General features: G+C 49.0%; 3 protein-coding genes across 3 annotated transcripts; all 3 read left to right on the forward strand.

The window, feature by feature from the left end:
* Positions 1 to 13,811: 13,811 nt before the first annotated feature.
* Positions 13,812 to 17,561, forward strand: LOC119274829 (vacuolar protein sorting-associated protein 60.1-like). The gene is made up of 6 exons (XM_037555556.1): positions 13,812 to 13,987; positions 14,081 to 14,326; positions 14,410 to 14,481; positions 16,384 to 16,495; positions 16,761 to 16,897; positions 17,342 to 17,561. The coding sequence occupies exons 1-6, from the start codon at positions 13,919 to 13,921 to the stop codon at positions 17,390 to 17,392; spliced, it is 687 nt and encodes a 228-aa protein (XP_037411453.1). The 5' UTR covers positions 13,812 to 13,918; the 3' UTR covers positions 17,393 to 17,561.
* Positions 17,562 to 18,050: 489 nt separating this feature from the next.
* On the forward strand, positions 18,051 to 18,895 carry LOC119274830 (light-regulated protein, chloroplastic-like). The gene is made up of 3 exons (XM_037555557.1): positions 18,051 to 18,302; positions 18,410 to 18,571; positions 18,667 to 18,895. The coding sequence occupies exons 1-3, from the start codon at positions 18,130 to 18,132 to the stop codon at positions 18,737 to 18,739; spliced, it is 408 nt and encodes a 135-aa protein (XP_037411454.1). The 5' UTR covers positions 18,051 to 18,129; the 3' UTR covers positions 18,740 to 18,895.
* Positions 18,896 to 19,056: 161 nt separating this feature from the next.
* Positions 19,057 to 20,358, forward strand: LOC119274828 (serine/threonine-protein phosphatase alpha-3 isoform-like). The gene has a single exon (XM_037555555.1). It carries the CDS (start codon positions 19,268 to 19,270, stop codon positions 20,249 to 20,251), a length of 984 nt encoding a protein of 327 aa, XP_037411452.1. The 5' UTR covers positions 19,057 to 19,267; the 3' UTR covers positions 20,252 to 20,358.
* The last annotated feature ends 3,418 nt before the right edge of the window (positions 20,359 to 23,776 follow it).

The raw sequence follows: 23,776 nt of genomic DNA on the forward strand, positions 1-23,776 counted from the left end.
AATTGACGGGGTCGAGGTTTGGCTCCAGCCGGCTAGTTTCTTCTTCAAAGTTTTGACAAAATTCTGCAAGGATGATCACTAAGTCAAGGGGATGGTCGAATGGAAAAACCACAATTGGAAATGTTTGCCAAGCATAGAGATTTACCTTCAAGCATAAGAAACAGCTTCTTGGCAAGACCACTCAGGAAGGCCTCCAGATCAGTTTTCTTCCCAGTCAATTTGCTGACTTGGTCGGTCAGGGCAGCTTTATCAGTTTTCAGTCGACTGACCTCCTTGTTGGCGATCCCAAGAGCAGCTTTCAGATTGGTATTGTCTTGTTCAAGCTTGGTGACTGAAGCTAACTTCTCGTCAGCAAGCTTGATCTTCTCAGCTAGTTCGAGGTCTTTCTTCTGTTGAGCCTCCCTTACCTTACCTGCAAGTTACAGCAAGGTCAGATTTTGAAACAAGCAAGGGGAAAAGCAGTCGTCAGGGTCTCACCAAACATACCTTCGGTCTCCTCCTTTGCCTTTGTCAGCTTCTCCTGAACCAGCTTCAGGCTCAGCTCGAGTTGAGTATGCTTGTGTTCTAGCTCAGAGTAGCGAGTCACAAGATCACAGGAGTTCTGCGAAGAACCAATCGACTAAGTGTCAAATATAATTCACTTCCGAGTGAAAAAGGAAAAACACACGTTTCTAAGACTACAGCCGAATACAAGCATTCGACCGTAGTCTCGGGGACTACACCCAGTGGGTGCACTTAGCGTGCCCCCACTAATCCTGTTGAAGACAAAGTCGACCAGTCGACCTCAAAAAAAAAAGAGCGAGATGCATTCTCTAAGACTGTGATCAACTGCAAGCAGTCGACCACAGTCTCGGGGACTACACCCAGTGGGTGCACTCAGCGTGCCCCCACCGGTTTGTGAAATCCAGTCGACATACTTGACTGACAGAAAAATTGACATCATAAAGCCTAAGGCCGACTGCCAGCAGTCGACCTTAGCCTTGGGGACTACACCCAGTGGGTGCCCTCAGCGTGCCCCCACCGGTTTGTGAAATCCAGTCGACATAGTCGACTGACAGAAAAATTGACATCATAAAGCCTGAGGCCGACTGCCAGCAATCGACCTTAGCCTTGGGGACTACACCCAGCGGGTGCACTCAGCGTGCCCCTGTTAATACGGAGTTTAATCGACAACACCCAGTCGGTGACTACTATAAATTCCGGAAAGGAAAAGTTTTTGGCAGCATATCCAACAGAACAAACGGTGGTCGACTGACCTGGACATTGCTTTGAAGGGCAGAACTGGCGTCATAAGCCGCCTGGCTCGCATCCCGGATGGTCTTTAGCTGCTCCATCATGATTCCCGCCTGGCGTATCGCTTCTTTCGCCGCGCCAGCTTGGTCCTCTGGGACGTGGTGCGTCGTGAAGAGGGAAGGCTGCTGAGCACTCGTCAATGGGTCTGCGAAGGACACCGTGTGTCGAGTGGTGTTCTCTTCCTCCGCAATCAGAATCTCAGGCGCCGTCACGTCCTGGGGCACCTTACTGGCGGACGCTTTCCTGCTCTTCCTGCGCTTCAGTGGTTCTTCATCCTCATCATCATCAGGGAGATTGATAACAGTATTGGGTGGAGCTACGGAGAAGAATCAGGATCACAGATCACGAGTGAGTCGACATCAAATCAGAGATCGCAGTCAGTCGACTAAGAACGGCGTTAAGAATACAGTACCTGGGTTCGAAGTTGCTGCGTCCTCCATCTCGTGGTCATCAGCCCGGGCTGAGGTTTCAGAAGTAGCAGCACTGCAACTCCAAAGGGTCAGTCGACTAACTTCAGCGTCGACCAGAGACAAAGTCCACACAAAATAAGAAGATTCAAGCAGCACGATTACCCTGATATGGTGGGGATGGACACCTTCATCTTCGGTAGGAGCTTGATCGTCTTCGACGGGGCCGCCCTGGGCTGCTTCGGCGCCTTTTCAGTCGGCACCGGAAAGGTGGTCCGAGGGCGCTTGGTCGACTGAACAGCGGTCGCAACCCCCTTGCCACGTTCAGTCGAAGGGTCGTGGACAAGCTTCGACCGCCTTTCTGAGCGCGGTGGTACGACCTCCTCCTCCTCTTCTTCCTCGTCTTCGACGTCATCTTCATCACCGTCATCATCATCATCGTCGTCATCATCCTCTGCAACATCCAAGTCCCATTCCTCCTCTTCCTGGCTCTCGCCCCCGCTTGCCTCGCCCTCCTCAGTCGAAGCTTGTGCCCCATTGGGCATCGAGTACAGCTCGGTGAGGGCCTAGCAGATGTCCAGACAAGGATCAGTCGACCAGTCGGCAGGGTAAACATAAATGAATGCGACAAGAGCGCAGTGGAGAGCAGGGCAAGTGTACCTTGTTTGGATCGCTGTTGTGGTCGAGTGGAGGAATCCTTCTGGCTCCGCGTGGGTTATCCTTGTTTCCGGTAACGGCTACCATCCATCTTTCCAGAGTGACGTCGTCGACTGCTTCTGGATGGACTCTAGTCTCGTCTTCGGTCCCACGGTACAACCACATGCAGTGGCTCCGGAACTGAAGGGGCTGGATGCGACGCCTGAGGAAGACCTCCAGAAGGTCCATGCCCGTCACTCCCTCCTGAACCAACTGCACCACGCGCTCCATCAACATCTTCACGTCAGCTTTCTCCTCCGGAATCAGCTTCAGAGGGGAGGGCTTGTTCACTCGGTCCATGGTAAACGGAGGGAGTCCACTCGACTGCCCTGGCGTCGACTGGACCTGGCAGTAGAACCAAGTCGACTGCCAGCCTCTGACGGACTCGGGAAAGGTCATGGGCGGGAAGGTGCTCTTATTCCTCACCTGGATCCCCAGACCCCCACACATTTGGACGACTCGGTTTCTCTCATCACCTGGGCTCGCCTTCTTCACGGTCTGAGATCGACACGTGAATATATGCTTGAACAAACCCCAGTGCGGTCGACAGCCCAGGAAACCCTCACACATGGACACGAACGCGGCAAGATAGGCAAAAGAGTTTGGGGTAAAGTGGTGGAGCTGCGCTCCAAAGAAATTCAAGAAGCCACGGAAGAAAACACTCGGGGGCAAGGAAAATCCACGATCAACATGGGTGGCCAAGAGCACACACTCACCCTCTTCTGGCTGGGGCTGCCACTCCTTCCCCGGAAGCCTCGCAGCTCCATGTGGGATCAAGCCCTCGTTGGCCATGTCGAGGAGGTCATTCTCTGTGATAGTCGACTGGATCCAGTCTCCTTGGACCCAGCCCTTCGGCAGGCGGGATCTGGACGAGGACCCGCCGCGGCTGGTGGATCTCCCCTTTGCCTTCTCCGACGCCGACGCCTTCTTCGCACGTTCCAGCGCCGCCGTCTTCTCCTTGGCCATGGTTGCCGGCGAGATGCGCGAAGGGAAGTGGTGCGGGGGCGAGGGCGAGCACGCTGGGCGGGGAAGAAAGAAGCAGAGAGAGAGAGAGAGAGAAAATGACTGAGGCACAGTACAGAAATCCTCGCCGGGCGCATTTATAAGGTCCCTTCCGAGTGGATGACAGGTGGGCCCGGTCGATCTAATCATATCAGGAACAGTTATGCAGACGGGATACGTGGCGAAAAAAGCGGCGCGGAGATCGAGGCGTCTATGTCCCGTCCCATCCGAACGCCGCGGTCCGCTCCACTTCGCGCGCGTCCCCAAATTTCGCATCCCGCAGAATCCGCGAACAGCAGATCAGTCTGTCAGACACGGGGTTTCCAGCGATCCGTCGCTCGGAGATCGTCGAAGCCCGAAAGATCACTCGACGCAAGAATAGAATGGATCGAGTCGACTGAAGCAAGTTGCTCACTGTCGACGAAGAGATTCTTTGGTCCAGGACAACGCACGACCAGAGCGCAAAGGTTAATCGGAAACGACATCAACTCCTTCCTCACTCGAAGCCTCAATCCATTCGGGGGCTAATGATGGGGTTATGTACCTAGGGTAGGGTCATGGACCTGATCTAAGTACCTTACCCAAGGACACCCTTAGAAGAAGTCGCCTTCCAGTCGACCAACGAGGGACACACTCGACTGTCTTGAAGGACTCGACCATGAAGACTCACTCGACCACCAGAAGGTCAAGAGGCACTCTGCACTGCAACGGCCTGTAATCAAGTAGACTTTATGATAGTAAAGGCACTTTATGTGGGGCGTTACCAGTAACGCCCCAGACTTAACTCACCTTAAACCCTCTCCTACGTGGGCTGGCTGGGGTCCTGGCGCACTCTATATAAGCCACCCCCTCCACAGGCAGAAGGGTTCGGCATCTTGTAACTCATATACTCATAATCCACTCGACCGCCTCCGGGCTCCGAGACGTAGGGCTATTACTTCTTCCGAGAAGGGCCTGAACTCGTACATCCTTTGTGCTTACAACCTCTCCATAGCTAGGACCTTGCCTCTCCATACCTACCCCCCACTCTACTGTCAGGCTTAGAACCACGACACTCATTTTTTCAGATGTGTGGGGTCCTGGACCCGTCTCTGTAGGCAGACAAAAATATTATGTGAGTTTTATTGATGATTTTAGCAAGTTCAGTTGGATTTATTTGCTCACAAATAAGTCTGATGTGTTTGAGAAATTTCGTCTCTTTCAACAGCATGTTGAACGCCTTTTTGATCGTAAGATCCTTGCTATGCAAACAGACTGGGGGGGTTTCCTGCCCCCACGCTCATCAACAAAACGGCTCTGCCGAGCGCAAACATAGGCATATCGTAGAAGTTGGCCTATCTCTTCTTGCTCATACCTTTATGCCATTGAAATTTTGGGATGAGGCGTTCCTTACAGCTGTCTATCTCATCAATCGTATGCCTAGCCGTGTCACCAAAAATCAGTCACCTCTAGAGCATTTGTTTGGTAAGAAACCCGACTACACTTTCCTTCGTATCTTTGGGTGTGCTGTATGGCCAAATCTACGTCCCTACAATAAACACAAGCTTGAATTCCGGTCAAAACAATGTGCTTTTCTAGGGTACAGTAGCCTCCACAAAGGATACAAGTGCCTCGATATTTCTATTGGTTGGGTCTATATTTCGCGCAACGTGGTTTTTGATGAACACGTTTTCCCCTTTGCCACACTACATCCCAACGCCGGCGCACAACTCCGCAAGGAGCTTGTCCTTTTGCCTTCCCATCTTCTCCCCACGTCCTGTTTTGATCAAGGAGGAGTACTAGATACTGGTGATCGCATGTCAACGTCTAACAGTAATACCTCTGACCAAAACTCTGATGCAAGTATGCAGGAAACCAGTGAAGAAAATGGAGAAAATGCGCATGATTTTATGTATGCGGGCACAAATGATCCAGGTGCTGACACCGAGGCAGATCAGGGCGGATCAGCCTCGGGATTCACCGCGTCAGGCGCGGCAGGCGCAGTAGGCGAATCCACCGCGGGATCGCCGCTCGCCTCTGATTCGGTGGCCAGACGGGCTGCACCTACCGCGGAACCAGGCAGGTCGGCAGCGGGACCAGGCGGGTCCCCAACCTGTCGCCTCGGTCGGCCGCTTCCCCATGCGGGCCCCGGCGGATCGGCCTCACGAGTGGGCGGTAGCGAGCCACGTCGCCTGTGTGGGGCCGTGGACCCGAGCGTGGGCACGCGCCCCCGACCAGCGCCTGCGGGGCGTCCCAGCGATGCCAAGTGGCAGTTCCTTCCAGGAGGAATTTTCTGCACCAGATTCACCTCGGATCCAGCAGGATCTGCTACAGGAGTCGCCTGGAGGATCTTCTGTGGCAGATTCAGGGTCGCCTGGTTTGCCTAATCGTCTCCAACAGCACCTTGAACGACCAGCGCCGCCCCCTCCTGCACCTGCTCACACCAGATCAAGGAATGGTATTACTAAACCCAAAGTGTACAAAGATGGTTGTGTTCGTTGGGGCTCTTTTTGTGCAACAGGTGAACCGCAAAGTTTTGGTGAAGCTCTTGGTGAACCTAGATGGAAAGAAGCAATGGATGAAGAATATGCTGCCTTGAAGAAAAACCGAACCTGGCGTTTGGTTCCACCAGTCAAAGGCAAAAACATAATTGACTGCAAGTGGGTGTTTAAGGTCAAAAGGAAGTCTGATGGCACTATTGATAGGTACAAGGCACGGCTGGTTGCAAAGGGTTTCAAACAGAGGTATGGGATTGATTACGAGGACACGTTTAGTCCAGTAGTAAAGGCAGCTACTATCAGATTAATTCTCTCAGTTGCAGTATCTAGAAATTGGTGCATCAGACAGCTAGATGTAAAGAATGCGTTTTTGCATGGTGTTCTGGAAGAGGAAGTGTTCATGAGGCAACCTCCTGGGTATGAACATCCTAAAGCACCTCATTATATTTGCAAACTTGATAAGGCTTTGTATGGGTTGAAGCAAGCACCTAGAGCTTGGTACTCTCGGCTCTCTGCTAAGTTGCAGTCACTTGGATTCGTTCCTTCTAGAGGGGATACCTCATTGTTCTTCTATCACCGAAGGGGAATAACTATTTTCATGCTCATTTATGTTGATGACATTGTTGTCACTAGCTCATCCTCTAAAGCAGTTGAAGCTCTTCTTGCGGATCTGAGCAAGGAGTTTGCATTGAAGGATCTTGGCAGCCTTCACTTCTTCCTTGGGATTGAGGTAAACAATGTGAAAGGTGGAATTTTGCTATCATAAGAAAAGTATGTTCAAGAGATACTTCAGAGAATGGGCATGAAAGGGTGTAAGCCGTCCTCTACTCCTTTGTCTACCTCAGAGAAGATGTCGCTGTATGATGGAGAATTGCTTGGAGCAGAGGACTCCACCAGGTATAGGAGTATAGTAGGAGCATTGCAATACTTGACTTTAACCAGGCCAGATATTTCATACTCAGTTAATAAAGTATGCCAGTTTTTACATGCTCCTACTAGCACACATTGGACAGCAGTCAAAAGGATACTCAGATATCTTCAAGGAACAAAGAGTCATGGACTCAAGCTTGGCAAGTCTGACTCAATGCTTGTAAGTGCTTTTTCAGATGCTGATTGGGCAGGCTGTCCCGATGATAGAAGATCAGCTGGAGGTTTTGCAGTATTTCTTGAAAGCAACTTGATTTCTTGGAGTGCATGTAAACAGCCAACTGTATCTAGATCAAGTACAGAGGCTGAATATAAAGCTCTAGCCAATGCCACTGCTGAAGTTATTTGGGTACAGAACTTGTTGACTGAGTTGGAGATTTCTCACCCAAGAGCGGCATCACTTTGGTGCGATAATCTTGGTGCTACATACTTGTCTGCTAATCCTATTTTTCATGCCAGAACTAAGCATATAGAGATTGACTATCACTTTGTTCGAGAAAGGGTAGCTGACAAGTTGCTGAACATCAGGTTTATACCTACTGGTGATCAAGTTGCAGATGGGTTTACTAAACCTCTCTCATTGCGGCAGTTAGAAGTTTTTAGGCACAATCTCAACTTAGATAAGTTGTGATTGAGGGGGAATGTTAAACATGTAATTGTGTGCGTGCGTGTTGTGTATATCTGTTGTAACCGGTTAGGCTAGAGATATGATCCCATGGTAGTTAGATAGTTAGATTACTTGGAGATCAATCCTAGCCTAACCAACCATGTATATCTCCTGGCCTTGGCGCCCTATATAAACACGCACGCGTCCCTGCAGATTGCATACGCTTAAGCCTAGCTATTTTACACGTATGTCCTCCTCATGTCTGCATATTTGAGGGCGCCGGAGGCGACGAGATGGGTGCGAGGGAAACGGGTTTGACAGGGCCTACAAGCTACAACCTAATTTTTTGGGTTTCAATGAGGCCTTCGAGAGCTGCAACAGGAGCAAGGATCAACTGTGCATTATAAGGCTGGAGTGAGAGCAAGGTGCGGTCGACGATCGTGCCGACGTGGATAGGTTCGTTGCGCATCGAGTACGGCAACTTTTCCCTTGGCGAATATAAAAGATTCTTAGGTTAGGTTAGTCAAAAAACAGAAGATTCTTAGGTTAGGACTACAACCTTAACCCCGGCTCCTCCGTTGCCATGTAAACTCCACTCTTGAGTAATGCATTCAGGGGCCCCTTCCTGATTACTGAGATAAAAGGATCCTTGAATGATAGGGTAGTTATTTTTGTTAAAATTTCCCATATACATAACAAAGTTGCACATTGTTTAGCGAATTATGGTCAGAGTGGCAGCACGACTTGTTGGCTTGATCACCCCCTCCGTATTTTAGTGATGTGGTCGCTGAGGATTGTAACTCTGTCACTAGGTAAAACACTATATGATTATCCAAAAAAAAGAACCCCCCTGTGATTATTCAAAAATAAAATTTCTAGACATAAAATGGAAATTAAGGCCCTGTTTGGTTCATAAGTCCTACGACTTTCTTTAGTCCCAACTTATAAGTTCCAAGTCCCTAAAAAGTCCCTACCTGTTTGGTTCCTGGGACTTATAAGTCCCTATAAGACCATATTACAACTATAAGTTCTTATAAGTCCCTCCTTGAGAGTCTTATTTCATAAGTCCCAAATGCCCACTTTAAGTCCCTATAAGTCCCTCCTGTTTGGTTTAGATGGGACTTATAGGGACTTTTTTAAGTCCCTAGACCAATAAGTTCCTGGAAACAAACACCCTCTAAATGTAGCCGGCATGGCACCATGATATTCATGACAAATTAATAAAAAAAAATGTACAATCTAATAAAATTAGTCATTGCCAAGGAATGATGCAAACGGTTTTGCTAAAAGACATCTAGATGTACTCTAACTATTGCATATCTAAGTCGTGTGCCATTGATTTTAGATGGAGATTCATGCGGATATTTGTTTGAGTCACTTAGATGTGCAATAATTAGGACCCATCTAGATGTGTTCAGACAGACCCGTAAACGGTTTAGCAAACTCAAATATATAGCTGGTCCCTGCAGGGCAGTGAAAATAAACCCTGCACGTACAGACTCAATGCCACGATACATAGCAGCAGCCAGTAGAGCACTGCGCTACTGCATGCTAGTGCGTACGTACATACGTTGTGCATGCAAAAAGACGACTACGTACCATACTCCTTACTCGATCTAACAACATAATATCACCTCGCTACTAATTGAATAAGTTTCCTATAATGAGATGAACTTATTTAGGGCAGCTGATCGATCCATGAGTCACATGATGGAGCAGGAATTGCCGGGGATGCTGTCGTCAAACATGCTCGACGTAGAGCCATACGGGTGCGGGTGCGGCGGCGGCGGCGTGGCCCAGTGCTGGTACGGGTGGTGGTAGGGCGCGGAGGAGCCGCCGCCGGCGTAGGGGGAGCGGTCCCAGGCGTAGGGCGGCGGATGCGGCGCGTAGTGCGTGGGCGCCATGTGCCTGTTCCCCTCGTAGTGCAGCATCGACTCCCGGCCGCCGTCGCTGAGGACGGTGACGGGCCTCCCCATGGCGCGCTGCAGGAGCCACCGCAGCATCGTCGCGTCCACGTCGCCGCCGTGCACCACCACCATCCCCGTCTGGTGCGAGGCGGAGATCCTGTCCACACCTGCATCCATACATACATATGCATGTCAGATCGATGGATCGGTCGCACCACCAACCAACCAACTAGCTAGATCGGTCCATCAATGATCCGTGCGTTGATGATTCATGTGCATGGCGCATGCATGCGTACGTACCGAACATGTCCCTGATGGACTTGCGGATCTTCTTGGCGCACTGGCGGCAGTGCACGTCCATCTCCAGAACGACCGGCGCCGCCGCCGCCATTGCTCCTTGGATAGCCGCTAGAGGGCTACCAATGAGCTTGACGAAGGTCGTGCGTATGGAACCTAGCGACGTACCTTGTCTCATCAGTCGGTGCAACGAGATACTCCCCCGTTCGAAATTACTTGTCTCGAAAATGGATGTATCTAGAACTAAAATACATCTAGATACATTCATTTCTACAACAAGTAATTCCGAACGGAGGGAGTATATATGAAGCACGCCGGGGGGCAGGGAAGAGATGGAAAGAGTGAGGCATGCATGAAGCTTCCTGGAAGCATCGTATCCGAATCAGCATGGAATGTGCTTAATGCGTGATCGCCTTGTTTTCCATATCCACATTTCAATTTGGAAATTAATTAATTACTGTCGCTGTCGGTAGACAAGCTTTCCTGAATGTTTTTTTTTTTTGCGAATAAGCTTTCCTGAATGTTAGCTTCTCGTTGATCCAGCAAAAAGCTTGGCGGTCACGTTGCTCTCCGTCGCCAATTAGTTCCATTGACAGCGGGCTCTGCCTCCCGCACGCATATGCCCGGATCAAACTAACTTACTACTACTGCGGTATTAATTCCACGTTGATTATGTTCAGCCTTGCGGATCCGGCTTGCCCGCTCCCTCCCCATACTTCCGTCCGTGCTACCACTTCATCCTATAGCTGTCTTTTTTCATTTTATCTTTCAAATCTAATCATCCCCCCTGATTTTAAGGGGATAGGACCGGACCTTATTTTATTTCAAATAAATTAAACCATGTACGCGGGAGCACGGATGGGCACACGCGCGGAGAGCAGGCAAGTCTCGTCCCAGCCTTGCAAGGCCTTAATTGGGCGCACAAACTAAGTAGGAGTACTCGTCTAGGCAACGAATCCAGTTTTTTGCTAGTAGCACTACACTATTTTTGGAATAATATCCCAGTCATGAAAACATGGAATAATAATATCATAAGTAACACACGGGGAAAAAATCTATTTGGATAGAACCCACCGCATTTTGCTTGATTGATAGTAGATTTTTTTTTGGCGAATGGGTTTTCTTAACACTGCAGACGCAGACGCTCGTGCACTCTCCCTTATTAAGGCACACACACATACCCTACTCTTATAATCTCCTTTGAAAGACCGAGTCAACACATCATCTTATATTGGCGAGGTCACTGTAGGTGCCTCCGTAGTCTACGGGAACACCTCCTCTCACTGAACGTATATCGTTGGAAAGACTGAAATAAATCCAAAATAATGTGAACAACAGTCCCAAGTCTAGGACTTGAACCCTAGTGAGCCAGTTCCATTACAAAGAACCTAACCATCTAAGTTAGGCTTCGCTTTTTGCCAATGGGTTGATAGTAGAACTTTAAACTATGAATGCTTTTTTTTCCTTCTGAAAGAGTAGATAATAAATCTTGAACCATAACATGAATCATAGGTTGGTTTTGATTTATTTTTTTGTAATTTAGATATTTAAAGATGTCAAAAATTCATGTATATGTAAGAAATACTACAAAACCATAACCAATAAAATTCATCAAAACATTAAGACAATGCGTGTCTTCTGCAATAACAAGTGCAAAAAAAATCATTTACGTACCCCGGCTTTTATGTTGATGATGATGACAAATGATCATATTAATTGATGCTTTTTTGGTGATTTGTTTCAAAGAACAATAAAAATGAAAAAAAAACACCACCCCAAAAAACTTTTACATTATATTTAGAGTAATTTAAAGGCCTCAAAGTTTCAGATTTTTTTTTTTTTTTGAAAAACATGAATGTTGGGAACTCGATGGATTAGATACCAATATAAATTCATAATTTTTTTTGTCTTTTTCCCCCAAAAAAAGAGAAACTAACAATTGTTTTGTGAGGGAAAAAATAATTAATTTATTTCTCGCCATAAGTTTTTACAAAATTTGCGAGTCATAATCTAATAGCACTATCTACATAAAAGATTTATTTCAGATACTTCCTTGAATCCGCGAAGTTCAAAAGCCAATCCAAAACCGGAAGTGGGTTCAATTTAAGCGGGTTTTAAGAAAAGAAAATCTTTAATATATAACATGAGCAATTTCACAGTTTAAAATTGATCTTGGACCAAACGCACCATAGTCCATGGTTCAAAACAAACCTTTTTCATAAGATGAATGATTTCTAATTTTGAAATCTATGAGAGAATATTTTTTTTACTATTATAACTAATAGACTCGATGGAATCGATACAGAGCAGCATATAATAATTAGTCCAATGGATGACAAAAGAAGTCACAGTTGCTCACCTACTCTCCTTTTCTCTTTGAAATTAGGATGATAAGAGCATTTCTAGTAGTACCCCTAAACCCTTAAATCTGTAAAAATAACTGTTTTTTTACAGTTTGAACAGAAAAAAGTGCGTAGACTAGACCCCTTTAACCCTTAGACCCTCAAATTTTTTTTAGAGGCCCAACCCTGAAACACATCTTCAACCTGTAGAAGCGAGGGTTTGGGAGGAAAACAGGGGTCGGCCTGCAATCCTAGCAACGACGCGCGGGAGGGAAGTTTCATCCTCCCCAACCTCCGCGCCGCCGCCGCCGTCGCGCGGATCCGGCCGCTCGCCGCCGTCCCCGCCGTCCCGCCGGCGCCTCACACCTCGGCCGCGTCCATCCCCGGCCCCGGACGGCCGCGCCTCCTCCTCTCCGCGCGGATCGCCGCCCCTGCCCGCCCTCCGCCGCCGGAGGTGATGCGCCGCGCCGTCCCTCCGTCACCGTCGCGGCCCGCAGCGAGCAGGGTGAGGCGAGCGGCCGCGCGCGCGGCTCAACGTGAGGAGGGCGAGGACGTCGGCCACGGTAGCAGGCACTCAGCAAGCCGGTCTCGGCAGAGAAGAAATCATAGGCCACGCCTCGGTATTTGCCACTCTTTGCACCGCGCGGCACATGCGCACGAGCTGTTTGATGCTTTGCGTCAACGAGTTCGAGCAGGCCTTGTTCTTGGTTCATCCACATGTTTATCAAAAGCAATATGTTTCTTGTGTCAGGAGGTTTCCGAGAAATGATCGAGGTATACATTCACTAATCAGTTGCACTAACGGTACTTTTGGAGTATCAGAACATGGTCAAATTTGTCCGTCCTTATAAAATTGTCAAACTTTGATAATTGCTATATTTGTATGTCACACCAAGCTTTACTTTTAGCATATCTATAGTTTGAAGACAGACATTGGTGCTAAAATTTTCATCTATATTATCTGTTGGACCATTAAACAAGGACATGTTTCTTCTTTAGATCTAAAAACATTGTAATTTGATTCGAACAATTATTGTAATTTGCTCAAACATTGTTGTAATAATTTGAATGATTATTGTTTTATTCGGTGGTGTAATAATAACTAGAATGATTATTGTTTTATGTTAAATGCGATGGAATTTGTGATATGTCATATGATGGAATGTGATGAAATGTGTGATATGTGAAATGACAGTTTTAAAGGTTGGGGTTGAGGCAAAGACTAGAACCCTCAAATCCAACCCTTAAAGCAGTTTAAGGGTTGGGTTTGAGGGTTCTAGTATTTGCCCGTATTTTTCAATCCTTAAAAGTATCAAAAAGTGGCACTTCTCAACCCTTAAAACTGCTTTAAGGATTTGAGGGTTTGAGGGTTCTACTAGTAATGCTCTAAGTTTTTTTTTTGATCATCAGTACAGACACAAGCGCTCATATACACGCGCGTACACTCACCCCTATGAACGCACACACGCACACCCTACCCCTATGAGCACCTCCGAGAGACTGAGCCGGCATATCATCTTGAGATTTACGAAGTCACCGTAGGCGCCTCGTCGTCGACGGGAACGTCTACTCCCACTAAAAGCGCATCGCCGAAAATCCTGAAATAAATTCAGGAATAATGCGAGCACCAGGATTTGAACCCTGATGGGTTGGGGATACCACTGTCCACCTAACCAACTCAATCACAGGTTGATTCGCAGTAATGCTCTAAGTATGCTATTGTTTCCATCTTAGGCCGACAGGCCCGCTTGAGTTGCCAACTTTCTTAACTTGCAGGCCCGCTGGTTAGCCCATTACGCACAATCTTCCATAAACCGAAGCCCATGTACATCTCAATATCAGTTTCAGAAAAAAGGCTCACCTCCGAATTTCGAAACACACAAAGAGAGACGCACTCACTCTGCTCCCACCCCAGGTCCCTCCACTCCAGCCGAGAAACTGCCGCCGCCCACCGGAGCCGGAGATGAAGAAGATCTTCGGCGCGAAGAAGAGCAGGGACCCGCCGCCCACCATCCAGGACGCCACCAACCAAGTCAGCCTCTCCCCTCCCTTCTCCCCCGATTCGTTTCCCCTTCTCACGCCCGAAATCCAATCCAATGCCGCTCCGATTTGACCGGTGGCGCAGATAAACAAGCGGGGCGAGAGCGTGGACGAGAAGATCAAGAAGCTGGACGAGGAGCTGACGCGGTACAAGGAGCAGATCCGCAAGGCCCGGCCGGGCCCCTCGCAGGAGGCCATCAAGGCCCGCGCCATCAGGCTCCTCAAGCACAAGCGCATGTACGAGGAGCAGCGCAACATGCTCTACAACCAGACCTACAACCTCGACCAGGTGGGCTTCGCCGCCGACGGCCTCAAGGACGCGCAGCAGACCGTACGCCCCGCCCGCCCTCCGTCTCCTCCTGTGTGCTGCTGTGCCGGTTCATTTCATCTCTAGTGCGGTTGCTGTCTGTCCAGATGGGCGCGATGAAGGCCGCCAACAAGGAGCTCAAGGGGATGATGAAGACCGTCAAGATCGAGGACATCGATGTACGTTTTGCTCCGCCCCGTTTCTTGTTTTGCTGTCGCTGCTGCCGGATTCGTGCTACCTTGTATGGCCTGTGAGGTTTTGTTTCGCTACAATTTCAGTGTCGTGGGTGATGCCGTGATGCGTATGATGTATCATCTAAGTTAGAGCATCTCCAATAGCATGTGTATATTTGGATGTCTATATATTCATATAGACAATTGTCTAAAAAAAATTCCCTCATATACACGTCCAGTTTTAGATCAGAACGTCTATATATACAGGGACCATGACAGGTGGGCCCTCGCTGGGGAGAGGAAGAAATCATGACTGCAGCTGAGTTTGGACGACGCCTTCACATTGTCCAGGCGTGGACATTGTCGAGGTTGATTTAGAGGATGTGTATATTTGGACAACCATATAGACAAGCTGTTGTACGCCTGTTTTGGGCTCACGTCGTGGAAAACGAGTATAGACATCCATATAGACAAGCTATTGGAGATGCTCTTAGTTTCAAACAGCAGTAACTAAATTAGAGGGGATGCGTATGTCAGTAACCATTCACCTGCAAATTTCCAAGACATAGCCTAATATATGTATGGCACAATGAATACTTTAAGCAGAAAGGGCATACTCCACTCGTACTGTCAAATATGGCGTATCAGAAGCTTAGTATCATACTAACTCTAGAATCCGTCCTTTCGATTGGCTAATCTGGGATCACATTTCCCAGCAGTATCCATGAGTTTTCATGAAGAGAATTACACACACACAAAAAAAAACTGTATCCTTCTTTTTACATCTTATATGTTCATGTGCAATATCTGGCCAGACCAGAAATTATTGTACCGGCAATCAGCCTTGTTTATCCTACATTCTGTAACTATCAATTTCTTTTCATAGCAAAGAGTGCATATGATGTGATTGAAGAGCCATGGCCATTTTGGCAACCATCCGAATAAGGACCGACCTCCTACTGGTGCTACCTTACAGTGACATTTTTGGTTAGGGCCTAAACAATATTAATGTGGTATCCACAGTGGGATGTACAACTAAGTGTCTGTCTGGTTACCTGCATCATTTTTGGCCTCCTTGCATCAGTGGCTGAGTAGAGCCCGACTGAGCTAATTCAGGCTGAAAACCATGTTCTGCACCTAGTTTGGTTGCCCACAAAACCTCAGCCTGCATTGTAGACGAACCACTAGTACGCTGTTTGGTTGCAGACATGTTTTGCCCAGATGCAAGGTGCTGCTGTTTGGTTATGTGCAGGACAGTGGTAACCTTTTGTTCCAGTGGTGAGGTTACCCGCACAGACACACACTCATAGGCCGAACAGAGCAATTTGAACAACCGTTCACACTACAGTAGGTACTACTCCCTCCGTTCCGATTTACTCGTTGTGGTTTTAGTTCTTGAACTAAAACCATGATGAGTACTCCCTCCGTTCCTAAATACAAGTCTTTGTAGAGATTCCACTAGGTGGACTACATACGGAGCAAAATGAATGAATCTAAACTTAAAATGCATCTATATACATCCATATGCGGTTTATAGTGGAATCTCTACAAAGACTTAAATTTAGGAACGGAGGGAGTAAATCGGAACGGAGGGAGTACATTGATAACCATAGTCATAATAACGACAGTCTTAAGCAGATAGTCATAATATAAACCTCACAGACAGACAGACGGACAGACAGACTAAACATCCCGGATCAAGGCAAGTGCTTCGTCGTGCTTCTTGCACTTGGCCACGTTAAAATGGCATAGTTGGTTAGGGCCTAACAAAATTACTTTGGTTTCCACAGTGGGAGTACAACTTAATGACTTGATGAACCACCTTAAATGTTTCTCTTTCAATGTTTGTTCATTACTCTCCCTTCATTTGATGGTAACACAAGTTCCTTCGTGAACTGTCATCTATAGAATATGCAAGATGAAATGACGGATCTGATGGACGTGAGCAACGAGATACAAGAATCTCTTGGTAGGAGCTACAACATCCCGGACGATGTTGACGAGGAAGATCTAATGGGAGGTATGGAGGCTGTATTTTCAGTTGGAGAAGACTGTAACATTATCTGGGTTTTACTGCTCTTTTCGCAAACTGTAATCTTTAGAATATGCAAGTTAATATTTTCAGTTGGAGAATATATCCCGATGTCATAAATAGTCTAGATTTCTTTCTCTGCCATGTTGGTCCCAGGCATGTACTCTTATGGGGGGAATTACATAGTCGTAAATAGTCTAGATGTCCTCTATTTACTGTCCTCATTTCCTTTTTTTTGTATCGAACATTGCAGAACTGGATGCTCTGGAAGCTGATATGGAGTTTGAGTCAGCTGCAGTCCCGTCGTACCTTCAGCCAGATGAGGAATCTGATCTTAACTTGCCCGCTGCACCGACTTATCCTGCAGCAGTTCCCGTAAGCAGGCACCAGGTAAGTGGATTCCATGTGCATTTAGATTGCACAACAGAATGCAATCCACACAGCATATTTAACTTGTCATAATATTATCCTGATCTTCTGGTGTTTATTTCCTTGGGGGTGAATTAACATGATAAAAATAGTGCATGGGTTCTGAAATCCGAACAATGTTCAGTATCTGGTAGCACTTTATGCCTGAGTTTCTCGCGTATGCCTTCAGTTATTTTTGGACAAAAGGCATAAATTTACCAATGAACCTCCACACACGCAAACACTAAGTTAACATGCTAGGAAAAAGTTGCATGATTTGGTACAGTTGGTTTGCCCCTTGTTATTTGATACCTGGTAGGACGATGCTGCATGATTTGCTACAGCTGACCGATGACTAAGCAACCATGTTGTTTTGAATGAGCCATTATTGAATAATGGATCGCTTAATTTCGTTATGTTGTGCAGGAGGACGAGCTTGGACTGCCACCGGTACCTCGAGCTTCGCTCCGTAGTTAGAACCTGGAAGTATTTCCCGTCCTTGTTCTCAGTGTTACCTCATTGTTAATGATGCGAGAGAAGTCTTTGTGTTTGTACTTAAACAATCCTTGTATGCCATTTCTTGATGGTACTGCTTCCTGCGGTTAAGCTGTGCAATGTAGCTAGTTTCCGGCTCTGTTTTGCTCTATCCTGGCCATATGGGAATTCTGAATTTGCGACGATCTGAATGTCCGTGCATATCATTCATCTTTTCCTGATGGTCGTTCGGTTTTGGGGTAGCGATGCACTCTCATCATACATAGTTAGTTGCCAGCAGTGCATATATGTCATCGTACACCGGTAGGTTTCTTGGTTGCAATAGGGAGAACAGAAGTTGCTGAAAAACAGTGGTAGATTTGCCAGATAGTCATAATACAGAGGTCAGAAGGTGACATCTCTTTTACTTATCCTGTGCATATTTTTTCCCTATATTTGTAACAAAAGATGGAGGCAAGATAAGTATGAAGCCTGAGGGGGGAAGAAATATCTTTTGGAATGGTACAAAAATTTGGTCCCGTGGGAGGACTCACTCATTGAGGTGGACAGCCAATAGGAGGAGAGCACATGGCCCCACTGTTATCCAGACAGGACACACTCACGGCAGTATATAAGCAGGCACTGCTTAGCCTGATCGTCAAGCTAACTACAGCAAAGCAAGCGAGCACCACAACCTCGTATTCAGATTTCTAGATAGACAGGATCAGATTAACCAGAAGATGATGCAGGCCACCGTTGCCTTGTCGGCCGTGCTGACTGTCGCCGTAAGGGGCAGGCCGGCGGCGAGGAGGAGGAGCGCCACCGTGGCCGCCGGCGGCAGAAGGATGCCGGGCGGTGCCGTTCGTGCATCGGCCGCCGCGGCGCCGGAGGCGGACTACAGCTCCAGCGTCTCGTACGTTTTCTCTACCTCTTTGGTCACTGATTGAGCTTGAGCCGAGCCGTTGATCATCTGTCATCTGGTGGTTGCCATATCGTCCGGCCAATGCGGGCGGGGTGCAGGGTGTTCCCCATGGAGGCCTGCGACCTGGTCGGCGGCGAGGCCTGCGACGCGCAGATGTACCCGGAGACGAAGCTCGGCGCCGGCGCCGGTGGCCCGGCTGCCGCCGTCGCGAGGGCGCCGGAGGTGGAGAGGGAGTACCTATCCTACGACGAGCCAAAAACGTAACCCTGCCTTCACAATCATATTAGCTGTAGCACTTCACCTGTCAGGCTGTCACTATAAATGGAAACTGTGTGTGTGGATGGAATGGATGCAGGGTGTTCCCGGACGAGGCGTGCGACGATCTCGGCGGCGAGTTCTGCGAGGCGCCCTACCAAACCAGCAAGTAACTAACTCAAGCAGCTACTACGAACTACTATTAGTGTAAAAAACGCTCTTATTCTCAGCAGAGGTCGATCGATGTATATCATGTGAATAAGCAAAAACATGCTGCTACGCTGCTGCCTGTACTGTATTATTGCACATAAACGAAATGCAGTCATCAATTCGTTCGTCTTAAATTCTTAATCCTTCTGTTCCAGTGAACTTAAATCAACGGAAAAATAATTTACAACTAAAAAACGTAATTTCATTTATAGAAACCCGCCCGTTAAAAATTAAAGGTGAGATAGTTGCGGCGGTTTTCAATAAAAAAAAGATAAAAAAATTCCTTAGAAAAAAAAAAGAGATAATAATCCCGATCAATCGAGTCCGCTTCCGATCCCAACTACGATCGGCCCGTCCATCCTATTCTACCTACATATACGCTGGCGATCGATCGATCTATCGATCCTGCCCAGCAAATCAAGCAAGCAAGAGTGCAAAACCTACGCAATTCCGATCGATCCAGCAGTAACCAAACTGCTAGAACGCGATCGATGGCGGCCGACTTGGACCTGGACGACGTGATCCAGCGCCTGCTGGACGCGGAGGCGCCCCTCAGCTCGCCGTCCGCCGCCCCGCCGCTGAAAGCCGAGGAGATCCGGCACCTCTGCGCGGCCGCCAAGGAGCTCCTCCTCAAGCAGCCGACGCTGCTCCAGCTCTCCGCCCCCGTCAACATCTGCGGCGACATCCACGGCCAGTACCCCGACCTCCTCCGCCTCTTCCGCGAGATCGGGCCGCCCTCCGCCGCCAACCGCTACCTCTTCCTCGGCGACTACGTCGACCGGGGCACGCAGAGCATCGAGACCATCTGCCTCCTCCTCGCCTACAAGCTCAAGTACCCGGACGCCTTCTTCCTCCTCCGCGGCAACCACGAGTGCGCCGCCGTCAACAAGCAGTACGGCTTCTACTCCGAGTGCGCCTCCCGCGGCCGCCGCATAGTCAGGCTCTGGGAGGAACTCAACGCCGTCTTCGCCTGCCTCCCGCTGGCGGCGCTCGTCGGCTGCGAGGGTAGTAACAAGAACAAGAAGAAGAAGATCCTGTGCGTGCACGGCGGGCTCTCGCCGGAGCTCGAGAGCCCGGACCAGATCCGCCAGATCAAGCGCCCGCTGGCCGACGTCCCCGAGCACGGGCTCGTGTGCGACCTGCTGTGGTCGGACCCCGCCGCGGACGGCGACGATTGGGGGTGGGGGGACCCGCGCAGGTGCACGTCCTTCACCTTCGGCGCCGACGTGGTGGAGGAGTTCTGCGAGAGGCACGGGCTGGCCATGGTGTGCAGGGCGCACGAGATGAAGGACGGCGGGTACGACCAAGGGTTCGCCGGCGGGAAGCTTGTCACCGTGTTCTCTGCACCCAACTACTGCGGCAAGTGCGGCAACGACGGCGCCGTCATGACCGTCGCCGGTGACCTCGCCTGCTCCTTCCGCGTCTTCCACCCTGAGAATACTGCCACTCCTCCTCCGGCTCCTATTTATCTTTAGTCCAACATGTATATTCATGTCAGTTTCAGAGTGTAATCTCCAGCTCGTTGTGTCTTCGTGTTCAGAGTGAATTTCAGTTTTCGAATGTATTGCAGGATTTTATCCCATTTAGCGAAAGTTTTACTAGATTTACCACATATAAATTTTCGAGAGTGATCCGTGGTCTCGACCATTACGTACACCATATCGCGATTTTCGTCCTTGCATTTTCTCCATGCCTGAACTGGTTCGCATCCCTGAATTAGACTCGTCCCACGCACCCGCCTACAACTGTATAGCAGAATCAACTGCACGATATCCCGCAAAAAAAAAGAAAAAAAAAGAATCAACTGCACGATGAGATGCGTATGTACGCCCGAGGGCCATGAGAAGAAAACCATGTCCGACTAAGCTGTTAGACCAGTTTGTGCGATCGACTGGTATGGGGCACACGGCCGGGGCATCCCTGTTGGATTATTCTTAAAATTTAAGGGGTCAAAATCGAAAATGCTCCACTTACCGACTCTATCTACGCTAAGAGTCCTACGTACGGACAGACGTGTTGCCTCCTAATTCATCCCTCCCTCCCTGATTTGCAGGTAGTCCTGGCCATCTCAGGCCCGGCCCTGTCGGCCCACCCAGGCCCGGCCCTAAAATCCAGGGCCTAGGCCCGATGGGCTTGCCCATGGGCCGGGCTTGGGCTTGAGTTTTGAGCCCACCAGCTGGGCCTGGACGGGCTTGGGTTTGGCATATTGGCATTTTAAGGAAGAGGCCCGGTCCATGCCCCTAAGCCCTAAGGGCTTTTTACCGGATGTCGTGGTTCTAAGTCTGACAGTAGAATGGGGGGTAGGTATGGAGAGGCAAGATCCTAGCTATGGAGCAGTTGTGAACATAAGGATGTACGAGTTCAGGCCCTTCTCGAAGGAAGTAACAGCCCTACGTCTCGGAGCCCGGAGGCGGTCGACTGGATTATGCGTGTATGGATTACAGGGGTGCGAACCCCTTACACTGAGGAGGGGGTGGCTTATATAGTGTCCGCCAGACCCCTCCGGCCCTCAGTAATGCAGGATTTAAAGTACATTAAGTCTAGGCGTTACTGGTAACGCCTTACATAAAGTATCCTAAATGCCATAAAGACTACTTAATTACAGACCGTTTGGATGCAGAGTGGCTCTTGATCTCCTGGTGGTCGAGTGAGTCTTCATGGTCGAGTCCTTCGAGTTCATCGAGTGAAGTCTCTCTTGGTCGACTGGAAGGTAGTTTCTTCTGAGGGTGTCCTTGGGTAGGGTACTTAGATCAGGTCTATGCCCCTACCCTAGGTACATGACTTCATCATTAGCCCCCGAATGGATCGAGGTTTGAGTGAGGAAGGAGTTGATATTATTTTCGACCTGCTTTTGTGTTCTGGATATGTATCGTCTTGGACCAATAATCTCTTCGTTGATAACAGCAACTTTTCTTTCAGTCGCCTTGATCCATTCTTTTCTCTCGTCGAGTGAACTTTTGAACTTAGTTATTTCCGAGCGACGGATCACGGGAAATCTCTCGTCTGACAGATCGATCTGCTGTTAGCGGATTTTGCGGGATCCAAATTTTGGGAAGCGTGCGAAGCGGGGTGGACCGCGGCGCTCGGATGGGATAGGGCATAGACGCCTCGATTCCCGCGCCGTCTTTTTTGCCACGTATCGCGTACGCGCGACTGTTTCGGGATGTGATTGGATTGCCTGGGCCCACTTGTCATCCACTCGGAAGCGGCTTTATAAAATGCGCCCGGTGAGGGTTTTTGAACAGTACTTCTCTAATCCCCCTTCTGTCCTCTCCACCTCCGCCCGCATCGCCTGCTCTCGCTTCTGCCCAACCACTCCCCGTGCGCTTCGACGGCAACAATGGTGAAGGAGAAGACGGCGGCTCTGGAGAGCGCAAAGAAGGCGACGGTGACGGGGAAGGCGAAAGGGAGAGCGACTAGTCGGGGTGGATCCTCGTCAAGGTCCCGCCTGCCACAAGGCTGGGTCCAAGGGGATTGGATCCGGTCGACCATCACCGAGAAGGATCTCACTGAGATGGCGAACGAGGGTTTGATCCCCCACGGAGCAGCGAGGCTCCCGGGGAACGAGTGGCAACCACAGCCGGAAGAGGGTGAGTGCGTTCTTCTGGCTACCCACGTCGACCGTGGGTTCTCTTTGCCTCCGAGTGTTTTCTTCCGTGGTTTCTTGAATTTCTTTGGGGCGCAACTCCACCACTTCAATCCAAATTCCATCGCCTACCTTGCTGCCTTCGTGTCCATGTGCGAGAACTTCCTGGGTTGCCGACCGCACTAGGGTCTTTTCAAGCACATATTCACTTGTCGTTCTCAGACAGTGAAAAAGGCGAGTCCAGATGATGATAAGACCAAGGTTATTCAGATGTGTGGAGGTCTGGGGACTCAGATGAGAAACAAGAGCACCTTTCCGTCCATGACTCTCCCTGAGTCGGTCAAAGGATGGCAGTCGACTTGGTTTTACTGCCAAAACGAGCGATACGCCAAGCGGGAGTCATGATGGAGCAAGTGAAGGCCATCCAAGAAGCCAGCCAGGCAGCCTATGACGCCAGTTCCGCTCTTCAAAGCAACGTTCAGGTCAGTCGGTCATCGCCTGTTCTGTTAGGATATGATATCTGAAAATTCTTCATTCTGAAATCCATAGTGATTGTCGTCCTACACCCACTGGGTGTGTTGATTGGAATTCTGGATTAGTGGGGGCACGCTGAGTGCACCCACTGGGTGTAGTCCCCGAGGCTATGGTGGACTTCTGGCAGTCGACCATAGGCTTTATAAGTTTTTCCCTCATTTAACTAGGTCGAATGGATTTCTCAAACCGGTGGGGGCACGCTGAGTGCACCCACTGGGTGTAGTCCCCGAGACTGTGGTCGACTGCTGGCAGTTGACTACAGTCTGAAGAATATGTCCTGTTTTGTTTTTTTTTGTTGGTCGACTGGTCGACTCTTGACTTGATAGAACTAGTGGGGGCACGCTGAGTGCACCCACTGGGTGTAGTCCGTGAGACTACGGTCGAATGTTTGTATTCGGCTGTAGTCTTAGAAACGTATGATTTTTCCTTAGAGACTCGGAAGTGAACTACTTTGACATTTTGTCGATTGGTTCTTCGTAGAAATCCCGCGACCTTGCGGCTCGTTACACCGAGTTGGAGAACAAACATATCCAACTCGAGCTTGATCTGAAGCTGGTCCAGGAGAATTTGGCGAAGGCAAAGGAGGAGACCAAAGGTATGTTTGGTGAGGCCTCGACGACTGCTTTTACCCCTCATTTGTTTCAAAGTCTGATCTTGCTGTAACTTTGCAGGCAAAGTGAAGGAGGCCCAGAAGAAGAAAGACCTTGAGCTAGCTGAGATGCAGAAGACAGCTTTAGAGAAGACCAAGCTCGCAGACGAGAAGCTGGCTTCGGTCACCAGGCTTGAAGAAGAAAACACCAATCTGAAAGCTGCTCTTGATATTGCCAATAAAGAAGTGAGTCGACTGAAGAGTGACAAGATTGCCCTGAACGACAAAGCC

This window comes from Triticum dicoccoides, chromosome 3B, assembly GCF_002162155.2.
Source record: "Triticum dicoccoides isolate Atlit2015 ecotype Zavitan chromosome 3B, WEW_v2.0, whole genome shotgun sequence".
NCBI lineage: Eukaryota > Viridiplantae > Streptophyta > Magnoliopsida > Poales > Poaceae > Triticum > Triticum dicoccoides.

Excerpts from the sequence above, each read along its gene's own strand:
- LOC119274829 (XM_037555556.1), top strand. The coding sequence starts at position 13,919 with ATGAAGAAGATCTTCGGCGCGAAGAAGAGCAGGGACCCGCCGCCCACC. Across the intron at positions 13,988-14,080 it reads TCCAGGACGCCACCAACCAA|ATAAACAAGCGGGGCGAGAG; the intron begins GTCAGCCTCTCC and ends CCGGTGGCGCAG. Across the intron at positions 14,482-16,383 it reads TCAAGATCGAGGACATCGAT|AATATGCAAGATGAAATGAC; the intron begins GTACGTTTTGCT and ends TGTCATCTATAG.
- LOC119274828 (XM_037555555.1), top strand. The coding sequence starts at position 19,268 with ATGGCGGCCGACTTGGACCTGGACGACGTGATCCAGCGCCTGCTGGAC.
- LOC119274830 (XM_037555557.1), top strand. The coding sequence starts at position 18,130 with ATGATGCAGGCCACCGTTGCCTTGTCGGCCGTGCTGACTGTCGCCGTA. Across the intron at positions 18,303-18,409 it reads GACTACAGCTCCAGCGTCTC|GGTGTTCCCCATGGAGGCCT; the intron begins GTACGTTTTCTC and ends GGCGGGGTGCAG. Across the intron at positions 18,572-18,666 it reads TCCTACGACGAGCCAAAAAC|GGTGTTCCCGGACGAGGCGT; the intron begins GTAACCCTGCCT and ends GAATGGATGCAG.